General features: G+C 34.7%; 2 protein-coding genes and 2 non-coding genes across 4 annotated transcripts; 1 reads left to right on the forward strand and 3 right to left on the reverse strand.

Annotated features, from left to right (window-relative positions):
* Positions 1–299: 299 nt before the first annotated feature.
* On the reverse strand, positions 300–371 carry CBG28796. The gene has a single exon. It is a non-coding gene (tRNA).
* Positions 372–864: 493 nt separating this feature from the next.
* On the forward strand, positions 865–1435 carry CBG21055 (the record flags this gene model as incomplete). Its single annotated transcript, XM_045236265.1, has 3 exons — positions 865–918; positions 1225–1296; positions 1355–1435. 3 exons carry the CDS (start codon positions 865–867, stop codon positions 1433–1435), a joined length of 207 nt encoding a protein of 68 aa, XP_045097209.1.
* Positions 1436–2670: 1235 nt separating this feature from the next.
* Positions 2671–5331, reverse strand: CBG21054 (the record flags this gene model as incomplete). Its single annotated transcript, XM_002634688.1, has 4 exons — positions 2671–3142; positions 3819–3938; positions 3985–4165; positions 5118–5331. The coding sequence occupies 4 exons, from the start codon at positions 5329–5331 to the stop codon at positions 2671–2673; spliced, it is 987 nt and encodes a 328-aa protein (XP_002634734.1).
* Positions 4336–4407, reverse strand: CBG29078. The gene has a single exon. It is a non-coding gene (tRNA).
* Positions 5332–11876: the final 6545 nt, after the last annotated feature.

Here is an 11876-nt window from a genome sequence, read left to right on the forward strand (position 1 = left end):
CCAGGACCCAGGACCCAGGACCCAGGACCCAGGACCCAGCACCCAGGACCCAGGACCCAGGACCCAGGACCCAGGACCCAGGACCCAGGACCCAGGACCCAGGACCCAGGACCCAGGACCCAGGACCCAGGACCCAGGACCCAGGACCCAGGACCCAGGACCCAGGACCCAGGATTCAGGATTTTATTAGTTGGAAACTTTGCTCTAGGAAGAAGAGGAGAGCGCAGAGAAATCTAGCTTCTCTGGGTCTCCCACACCTCCTCGATGCCATAAAAATCGCTAAAAAAGAAGTAAAAATCTGGAGGTATGGGGAATCGAACCCCAGACTTCTCGCATGCAAAGCGAGCGCTCTACCCCTGAGCTATACCCCCACACCCTCTGCTTCGAAGTGAATGGCGGTTATAAATAGGGAGGAAAATGGAAAATTTAGGAAGTGTCGTAACTTTGGAAGGAGAAGAGATGCTGAAAAAATTTCAACAAATGATTTATTGGAAATTTTATGCTGAGCAATCTTATAGTTAACCACTTTTCAGTAGCTAACTTGGTTTTTGATATATAAGCGCTGGAAGATAGCTATAGTTAGTGGGCCGTGTTCGCCTAGGGGATGCGCCCTAACTTAAAAGGCGCATATCTCTAAAACTACTGTGGCCATTGAAAATTTGTAAACTAGAAAAAATTGCAAAATTTTATGAGCTACTTTTTTTTCGCCATTATTCAATAGTTTCTAGTTTGTTGATGCTTCAACAGCTCACCAGTTTTTACGATTCCGATTTTATGACTTTGGTGTTTTCGCGAAGTTTTGCAAACCTTTCGGATGGTATAAAAGAAGTTGGGACACTTCTGAAATTTCAGTTTCCGGAAAAAATGAAATTTCCGGCTATTTTCATTGCGATTTTCGCTATTTTCGGAATGGCTGAGGTAAGCTTTTTAAAAGACCCCGAAAATAATGAAACTATGTTTATTTCTAATGCTTTTACTGAATTAATCAAGTGGAGAGCGTCAAAATGAGCCTAAACACGCCTAGGCTCCGCCCACTTTGAATTTTCAGGCGCGTCGCGGTCATGCGTCGCGTGTCTAGTGGAATTTTCAAAATGGACGGAGCCTAGTCGTGTTTAGGCTCAATTTGAAGCATTTTTCATGACAATTTCAAATTTTTTGTTTTTGAAACTAAAAAAAATTAAACTCAAAGAAAAAAAACTAAATTTTAAAATGTTCAAATTTCAGGCCAATTACGGCGGCGGTGGTGGCGGCATCGTTATAGGTCATAGAGCTGCGGGCTCCAAAGACTTTGTTTTTGTGAGTTAATTACTGTGTTTTTGTGAATTAACTTTCAAAAAAATAGCAAAAATTTCAGCAAACCTTCGAGAATGCACCCCGCGACGCCCTTAAACGAAGACCAACTCGACCAAGATTAACTCCTCTTCCAAAAAATTAAATTTTGAGCGATTTCGAATTATTTTTGGGTGTTTTAAATGATAAATTTGGATTTCTCATAACTTGTAAAGTATTTTATCATTAGGAGTTTTTCGTCTAGGAGCTTCTCTGGGAGCCGAGATACGGTCGGAAATACTTTAACAGTGCATATCTCAAAAACTAAAATGGGCAGAAAAAAGTTGTCAATATTGCTCAAAATAAAATTTAGACATGTTTTTAGTTGACAACTTTATGATAGCTAATGTAGTTCGTGAGTTATGCGCCTTTAAAGTTTAGCGAAGGAGCTTGCGTTTTTTTCTGAAAGCGCTAGCTATTTTCAAGGTGAATATCTCGAAAATCATGAAAATTAGCTGAAAACTGTTAATTTCAAATATGCTCAGCATGAACTTTGCTACATTTTTGTAGTGGACTGTTTTTTGATAGCTTTTGTAGTTTTGGAGATATAGGCCTTTGAAGATAAGTGATCCCTCACACAGTAGTGCTCATCCCGCCCACCTGGCCAAGCTCCGCCCCTTTTTGTAACGGGCCCATGAAAGTGACATGTTGTTTCCATACTAATTCATCAACCGAGTTCTGCCAAATTTTGAAAAAAAAGTTTTTTTTAAAAAAAATACAAAATTCTGAATTTCAATTTTGGACCATAACGTGTTTCAAAATGGTCTGGTTGTTTCAAAACTGATATTTTTGAGTTTTTGAGTTTATTCGCTTAAAAATGAGCCCAAACACGACCTAAAACCGTCAATTTTGATTTTCCGCACAAACACGCGACGCACGACCGCGACGCACCCGAAATTTCAAAGTTCTCATAATCGGGTCGTGTTTATGCTCATTTTAAAGCTCACAACGTGACAAATTCAAATTTTTCGATTGATAGTCGGAATTCCCTTCCTCCTCTTCAATTTTGTCGTAAAAATGCATATTTAACTCGTTTTTTTTTCACAGTAAAAAGTTTCATTTAAAGGTGGGGGGACAGGAGATTTTTTGTAGTTTTTTTGTAGCTAGAGTATGCATTCTACCGTGACGGTGTACAACGCTTAATGTCACTCTGCGTACAGCAGTCGTCCTCGCCTTTATGTATGCAAACGGGCGTGCGTTTTCTCTTTGCCCGTGTAGCTCAGTCGGTAGCGGCGCCGCACCTTCAATACTTGTCTCGACAAGTTCAACACCTCGAGGGGCATCTTTGAACGGAATTTCGAGAACATTATTTTTTTCATGTCCCCCCACCTTTAAAAAAAGTCAATTCAAAATGCCTCCACCGGTTTTTGAAATCGATATAATCTCAATGCCAATTACAGTAACCAGTATGCCTCCATACATTTGTAAAATGTTTCGTGCCCCTTGAATATCCTTAAAAAACAGAATCGACCAGAAACTGACAATTATTCCTGGGGCCTTCGATAAAATTGGATAGACAATTATTTGATCCAAATTCTGACAAGCCGTGAAAAATGAAATCATCCCCGCTCCATAGATAATTCCAGAAATTATAGATGGCTTCGAGAGTTCCGGATTGACACGTGGCACATTCTTCATAAAACTACAGTAACCCAAAAAGATTACTGTAAATGTGGCAAACGATCCGATACAGTAGGACAAGAAGTACGAACGAACGTCTTGACTAGCTCCAGGATCATTGCTCATAATGTAGCTGATTGGGGAGTAGAAGTTGCCGTAGAGAAATCCGACAAAAGCGGTGAGGAGGAGGCAACTGGAATGAACTCAGATTATCTAAAAAACTAAATTAGCTAGAAAAAAGTTGTGAACAGCAAAATTGCTCAGCATAAAATTTTATACAATTTTGTAGTTTTAAGTTTTTCAATAGCTACCGTAGTTCTCGAGATATGCGCCTTTAAACATCAGCTAAGGAGAGGCTCCCGCAAAGTTTAAATGCTCATATCTCGAGAACTACTGTAGCTATCAAAAAATAGAAAATTTCAAAAATGTTTAAAATGTTATGCTGAGCAATTTTGTAGTTATAAACTTTTTTATAGCTACTGTAGTTTTGAAGTTATGCGCCTTTAAAGAGACTACCAAGAATACCATATCTCAGGGAGGCGCATATCTCAAGAACTACTTAAGCTATCAAAAAGTTGAAAACTACAAAAATGTGTAAAATGTTATGCTGAGCAATATGGTAGTAAAAAATTCTTGCTGAAAACTGTAGTTTTCGAGTTATGCGTCATTGAAGAGACTACCAAGAAAACAGCGCGGAGTGTAGATTCCCGCAAAGTTCAAAGGCGCATATATCGTGAACTACAGTAGCTATCAAAAAAAGGAAAACTACAAAAATATGGGAAATTTCATGATGAGTAATTTTGTAGTTGACTACTGTTGTCTAGCTACTGCAGTTCTTGAGATATGCGTCTTTAAATAAAGCTTCTCACCCAATTTTCTTGGTTTTCGGCACATTCTCCTTTTCCTTTTTCTGATTTCCGTCTTCTATTGTCCATGGTGCTGGTCGAGTTTTCAAAGGGACATGGTCCACGAAACAAAGCAATGCGCCTCTGAAAAATTTATTTTTCAGCTCAATTGCTCATCCTTAAAACCTACCCAATACATATTACAAAAACCCCTGCGAAATTCCAAAATCCATATTTTGGAATTTGTTGTTTATTGTAGAACCATCCGTATCTTGTCACAGCCCACCCTACAACACAAGCACCCGTATTCCAGAGAAGGTACCCAACGGCCACGCCCACTCCGTCCATAATGTGGACCGTCAGAGAGTTTCCTGGAATTTTTTAGGACATTTTATCAGTTGGAGTTTTGGTTCTTGCTTTTTTGGGAGCCGAGATATACTTTATAGGGCTAGAGAGCACGAGAGCGCATAGAAATCTAGCTTCTCTGCGTCTCCCACACCTCCCCAGTATCTCACAAACCACTAAAAAAGAAGTAAAAATGTGGAGGTATGGGGAATCGAACCCCAGACTTCTCGCATGCAAAGCGAGCGCTCTACCCCTGAGCTATACCCCCACACCCTCTGCTTCGAAGTGAATGGCGGTTATAAATGGGGAGGAAATTGGGAAATTTTGGGAGCGTCGTAACTTTGGAAGGAGAAGAGATGCTGAAAAAATTTCAACAAATGATTTATTGGAAATTTTATGCTGAGCAATTTTGTAGTAGACAACTTTTTTGTGGCTAACTTGGTTTTTGAGATATAGGCGATGGAAGATAGCTATAGTTAGTTGGCCGTGTTCGTCTAAGGGATGCGCGGGAACTTTAAAGGCGCATAACTTCAAGACTACTGAAGCTTTCAAAACTCGTGTTTTTTGTAAGTGATTGTATATCACAAGAAAACCCATAAAAGTTCCTTTAAAACTGGATATTTTTCATTTTTCCAGATCAACGTGGAAAAAAGTTATGTACCTTTAAACCTAGGAAACGCTCAAGAATGGTTGCGTCTCTTTAAAAGCGCATATCTAAAGAACTACGGTAGCTGTCAAAAAATTATTATTTCAAAAATGTGTAAAATTTTATGCTAAGTAATTTTTTAGTTAACAGTTTTTTATTAAGTATTTTAGTTTTTGAGATATGCGCATTTAAACAAAGGGTACCTCGCCGACAAGCAACAAAGGAGCTCTCCACTTTAAAGACGCATAACTCTAAAAGCAAGCTAGCTACAAAAAAGTAATCAACTCAAAAATTGCTCAGCATAAAATTAGCTATCGATTGATGCTACTTACCAATAGAATAAAACATTCCATTGAGCATAGCGATGGGAATAACTGGGCTAGGAGTTAGAAAAAACGAACTAATGACACCAAACAGTAGTTGTCCCGTAGATTGGACCCATTGAAAATACAATCCATCGATAAACTTTAAAGGCGCATAGGTGGAGCCAAGACAAAGCGCTGAAACTGTAGCATAGAATATTCCAGTGCTAGTTTGACCGTCCATTTGGGAATAAGGGGGGAATTTTTGAAGAAAAATATTCCGATGAATGGAAAAAAGATGGGAAAGGAAAGGTATTTATATTGACAGAAACAATTAGACAATAAAGAAAAAAGCGTCATTTTTTTCAGTGTGTTTTGTTCTCTGAAATTCCTTTTTTCCTAGGTTTTTGTCGAAAAAATTTTCAGGAAAAGTTGATTTTTGATGTTTGAAATTTCCAAATTAGGATATCTCGAAAACCATGAAAGCTAGCAAAAAACTGCCAACTACAACATTGCTCAGCATGAAATTTAATACATTTTAGTAGTTTACAACTTTTTGATTGCTACCGTAGTTTTCGAGATGTGCGCCTTTAAGGTTAGGGGAAACGCAGAGAGGCGAGAGCGGCGTGCCTTACAGTTCATGTTTAAAGGCGCATATCTCCAAAACTACAGTAGCTACCAAAAAGTTGTAAATTACAAAAATGTGTGAAATTTTGTGCTGAGCAATTTTGTAGTAGACAACTTTCTGATAGGTACAGTAGTTTTTGAGATATCTCAAATTTACTTTTCCGACTCTCAAGATTAGTGAATTTTGCGAATTGTAGTTTTTCAGAGAATTCTGATTTTGCTATATTGCTCATAACTTGTTATTCATCTTGAAAAAAATTTCATAATGTATTTGAGAAAAAAAATTCAGAAAAACAATTTTTTTTTGAAATTTTCTTTCTTGACGTCTTCAAAGAATTCAGAAGACACAAAATGAGTGAATGAAAAAAGTAATTTAAATGTCTTCCTGGAATTAAATAGAAGGAGTTTAGTACGTTTTTTTGCAAAAAAAATTGTTTTGGAAAAAAGTTTCAAATTCGTTTTTTCTGCATTTTTTCCGAAAATTCCAAAAAAAGTACTTTTTTAAATGTTTTTCTGTCTTTTTTTGGTCTTTTCACGTTTTCCAACTTGGTGAATTTGGTTTCATTGAATTTGTCTTGAAAATAGCTTCAAAATAAGCCTAAACACGACTAGGCTCCGCCGACTTTGATTTTTCAGACGCGTCGCGTGTCTAGTGGAAATTTCAAAATAGGCGCAGCCTAGCCGTGTTTAGGCTCATTTTAAAGCTGATGAGCTCAAAAGTTCGAAAATTAAAGTTTCAAATCACTTGGGTCATTTTTTAAACGGTTTGGAGCATTTACATTTTTTCAACTTCCGATTTTTTGCATATAGAGAAATTAATTAATCAAATAATTAATTTTAAAAAAAAGACCAGTTGCTTTTCCAATGATTTATTAAAAAATATTATGATGTATTTTTATGGTTATTGGTCCACAGGGACCAACTTTTGACGGATACTTGATTGACAGGTGTAATTAATTGTCCATATACATGCAAAAAAAAAGGGGAAAACTGATATTTTGTATTTTTTGGAGAAACTTCCGGAATTCTGAAAATATTTCCTTTTTTTTTGGTTTTTAGAATAATTGGAAATTTTGGATTTTTGGAATTTCTAGGATTTTTCGGACTTTTTGAACTTTTTGAATTTTAAAGTTTTTTTTTCAGAACTTCGATTTTCTTAATTTTTGAAACTTGTATTTTTTGTTCCAGACGTCTAAAGTCTCTTTCTTTCTGTTCAAGTATCGAATTTCTAGAAATTTTAGAGTCATTTCCGGATCTTAGCCCTCCATAAACCTCAAAAAACTAGAAATAACAACATCAAATTGTAATATGATACTTCTTATTTTTGTTCCAAAATATCTTGTACAGATTTTTATTTATTTATTGGGTTTCTGCCTAAAAAATCTTTAAATGTCTACTTCTAAACACATTTTTTTGGTGCTTTGAAGTAGCCTAAAAGGTTGAAAATTACGATTTTTGAATTTTTGAGATCACTAGCTTCAAAATGAGTCCAAACACGATACAAATCCTTCAACTTCAATTTTCACCCAAAAACCGCGACGCACGACCGCGACGCATCTGAAAAACCAAAGTGGGCGGAGCCTAGTCGTGTTTAGGCTCATTTTGAAGCTCTTCAGATCAAAAAGTTGAATAACGTATTGAAAATTGGTTTAGGAGGATTTTAGAGGCACAAAATCTAAATTCAACATTTTAAGTTTTTTGAACATAAAATTTGTATTGGGCCTAAAACGCGTCAATAATGACCCAAATGATTAAAAACCATGTCTTCCAAATTTTTGAAAATACTAGCTTCAAAATGAGCCCAAACGCGACTAGGCTCCGCCCACTTTGAAGTTTCACCTAGACACGCGACGCACAGCCGCGATGCGCCCGAAATTTCAAAGTTAAGCAAACCTAGGCTTGTTTAAGCTCATTTCAAAGCTCTTAACTTGCCGATATAGAATTTTGAATGCAAAAATCAAAATGGGCAATTTCAGAGCTCCACAATGAGCCGGAACACGATCGAATTTCTAAATTTTCAAAAAAAAGTTGTTTTTTTTCTCGAAAATAGTTATTTCTAGGGGTTGGCACATAGAAATCAAAGTTTAGAGGTTTTGAGCTTTAACAAGACCCTAAACACAACTAGGCTCCGCCCACTTTGAATATTCACCAAAACACGCGACGCACGACCGCGACGCGTCCGAAAAATCAAAATGGGCGGAGCCTAGTCGTGTTTAGGCTCATTTTGTAGTTCTTGACCTTCTGAATTGAATAAATAATCTGACAAGCCATTAAGCAACAATTTTTAGGTATTCCCATTCCTACTAACCGAGACACTTTCGCCCCTTTCAACCAAGTTCAAAGCAGCTGAAAATTGAAATTTCCCGATCTCTGCAATTCGAAGTTTTGTACAAAAACCGAAAACTTTAGTTTAGTATTTCCAGTTCCTGGTCTAGACTCTAGACCAAAAAAAATTTTTTAAGAAAAAACAATTTTTTTTCTCAGTTTGCTTAGACCAATCTCTCCGACGCATTTCACTTGTTTTAATTACTTCTTCTATGCGCCTTTAAATGAGAAAATTCCCAGCGAAAATCTTGGTTTCTGGTCCCCTATGAGCCATTCCACTTCCCGTTTCTGTGGTCCATGGCAATCCACGTCATGCATCTCCAGCTACACAGTCAACATTTTTTTTTCCTTTTTTTTTCTCATCAGAAATTCATAATAACGATGTTGCAGCATCCTTTTATAATGAGCTTCATAGCGCCAGCTTCATGTTTCTTGTTGTGTTCAGTAAGCTCATTCGAAAATGAGCTCTTTTTTGGCTTATAACTTGAAAAATCATTTTTTGAAGACTAATTTTGATAAGGAATTTGAATTTGTAAGATCTGGAGCTTCAAAATGAGCCCAAACATGAATAGAATATGGCTTCACATTGAAATATTAGGTTATTTCGAGAAGTCCAAAATTGACCAATTCTAGTCATGTTTGGGCTCATTTTGAAGTTCTCAACTTGCCAAATTATAATTTTTAAGTATGACATTCAGATTGAGCGTCTATGGAGCTTTAAAATAAGCCCAAACACGACTAGTTTCGCTTGAAATCAAAAATTTGAAAAGTTCTGAATTTTTGAAATTTTTGATTTTAAACAAACCTAGGCATGTTTGGGCTTATTTTGAAGCTTTCAACATGCCAAATTTTAATTTCAAATTTTGAATTCAAAATAAACGTTTTTGGAGCTTCAAAATGAGCCTAAACACTAGCTGAAATGGTTCATTCAAGTGGTTTTTGAGTTTAGATAGATTTTTCTTAAAAATAATCCTAAAATGGCCAAACCTCGGCATATTTATGCTCATTTTGAAGCTTTTGATCTGAACTTTTCGAAATTTTAACTAAATATTCGACTTTTTCAGGTTCAGAGCTTCAAAATGAACCTAAACAAAATCTAAAATAGTTAGGTTGAGACATTTTGGAGTTTTGAATTTTTTTTTTTCGAATTCTCAAAATCGAGCCAACCTAGGCATGTTTGGGCTCATTTTGAAGCTCTCAACTTGCCGAATTTGATTTACAAATTAAAAATTCATGTTTGTGAGGTTCATAGCTTTGAAATAAGCCTAAATACGACTAGGTTTGCTTGAAATCCAAAATTTCGGTTCAATTTTGAAAACTTCCGAATTTTCTTAAAAATTTTGATTTAAACCAAATCTAGCCGTGCTTAGGCTCATTTGGAAGCTCGCAATATGACGAATTTTAATTTCAAAATGTGAATTTTGAATAAAACGCATTTAGAGCTTCAAAATGAGCCCAAACATGACCCTAATCTGTCAACTTTTGAGTTTCTCGATAATTTGAAGAAAACATTGGAATTTAGTTAATCTGGGCATGTTTGGGCTTATTTTGAAGCTCAAGACTTGCCAAATTTAATTTTTAAATGTGAAATTAAAAATGAGCGCTTCTAGAGCTTCAAAATGAGCCCAAACATGCCCCCAATTTATCAATTTTGATTTCTTCGAAAATTTGAAGAAAACATTGGAATTTAGTTAATTTGGGCATGTTTGGGCTTATTTTGAAGCTCAGGATTTGCCAAATTTAATTTTTAAATGTAAAATTGGAAATGAGCGCTTCTAGAGCTTCAAAATGAGCCCAAACATGTCCCCAATTTATCAATTTTGATTTCTTCGATAATTTCAGAAAATATTGGAATTTACTGAATTTGGTCATGTCTGGGCTTATTTTGAAGCTCAGAAACGTACAGATTTGAATGTTCGAAGCAGAACTCTAAATTTTGAGGTGTTTAGCTTCAAAATGAGCCAAAAGACCCTTTAAGAAAAGTTCCAAATTTTTTCTACAAAAATAGATTTTTGGACTTTCTAGGAGTTTCCTAGAAATCCAAAAATCTCATTTTTCTCTCCGTTTTCTATACACTTTTCTAGGTTTAATGAGAGCGAAGAAGGGTCCCCTTATTAGTATAGAAAAATGAGCAATGGGAGCATTTCCTAAAAAGGGGAAAACAAAAAAAAATAATTGCTCATCTTTCTTTCTTTTCTTCCGCTTTTAGGTTTTTGTAGTTTTCAAAATTGCTGTAGAAGTATAACGTCATTAGAGGAGTACGTACACTAGACTATTTAAGGAACTCTAGTGAGAACTTTTTTGAACTTTTGAATTTGATTTTTAAAAACTCCAAAATTCGAAAATTCTAAAAAAATGTTTTTCTCTCCGGAACTTTAAAAAACTTTTTATGACTCATAAAATGTGTTTTTTTGAAAAATAAAAAATAGGGATAATAAAAAATGCATTTCACATCGAGCTCCCGTTTTTTTGTTTTTTTTTTTTACAAAAAAAAAATATTTAGCTCAGCTTAAGATTAATAGCAAATTCTAGAAAACTTCAGAAATTTTCAAAAAAAAAAGGTTTTTTCTTGAAAATTCTGGAAAACAATATGAATTTCTGAATTTCCTGGAATTTCTGAATTTCTGAATTTTTGGATTTTTGGATTTCTGAATTTCTGAATTTCTGAATTTCTGAATTTTTGGATTTTTGGATTTCTGAATTTCTGAATTTCTGAATTTCTGAATTTCTGAATTTCTGAATTTCTGAATTTTTGGATTTTTGGATTTCTGAATTTCTGAATTTCTGAATTTCTGAATTTCTGAATTTATGAATTTCTGAATTTCTGAATTTCTGAATTTCCTGGAATTTCTGAATTTCTGAATTTCTGAATTTCTGAATTTCTGAATTTCTAAATTTCTTTTCTCATTATTTTCTATTCATCTACATTTGTTTGTCTATCCTTTCTTTCTCATTTATTCATCCGACCTTTACCCTTTTTCCTACTCATTTTCTCACAAAAAAAAACGAGGAAACTTCTATTTTTTTAGTACATAGAACAAAAATTTCCATTCGCAATTTTTTGAAATTTTTCAGATTTTTTTGGAGTAATCATTTTTGACCTTTCTGGACCACTTAGTGATTTTCAAAACAGTCTGTAGTTAACGATGAGCAATCAGTACTTCTGGTCATTATGATATCTTTCTTTAAAAGGATTACTGTACCTTTTTTTTAAATGAGCAACCAACAAATTTCGAAATTCTTTTTTAGTTAGTTTTGGTCCATTTTGTGCTGTTTTGGGACGTTTCATGGACACTTTGGGCACACAAAGGTTTACTGTAGCTAAAGATGAGCAATCGGTTATTCAAGAATTCCCTGGAATTTCTGAATTTCTGAATTTCTGAAAAGCAATCGGTTATTCGGTTATTCAAAATAGTTTCAGCCAATTTCTGACAATTTTAGATTTTTTCAAAAACTATTTTTCCTCAAAAATTTCGAAAAAAAAAGTTATATTTTTAGAGTGTTACCCGGAAAAGTAGTAATAATACAGAATAATAAAAAGCTAATTTTATTAATTCTTTCCTAGAAATAAAAATAACCAACAAATATTTTTTTCCAGCAAATTTTAGGAAAAAATTTTTTAAAGATTTGGCTGAAAATCGGAATTTCAGAATTTCAGAATTTTAGAATTTCAGAATTTTAGAATTTTAGAATTTTAGAATTTTAGAATTTTAGAATTTTAGAATTTTAGAATTTTAGAATTTTAGAATTTTAGAATTTTAGAATTTTAGAATTTTAGAATATTAGAGTTTCAGAATTTCAGAATTTCAGAATTTTAGAATTTTAGGATTTTGAATT

Source organism: Caenorhabditis briggsae (assembly GCF_000004555.2).
Source record: "Caenorhabditis briggsae complete genome, chrIV, whole genome shotgun sequence".
Classification (NCBI taxonomy): domain Eukaryota; kingdom Metazoa; phylum Nematoda; class Chromadorea; order Rhabditida; family Rhabditidae; genus Caenorhabditis; species Caenorhabditis briggsae.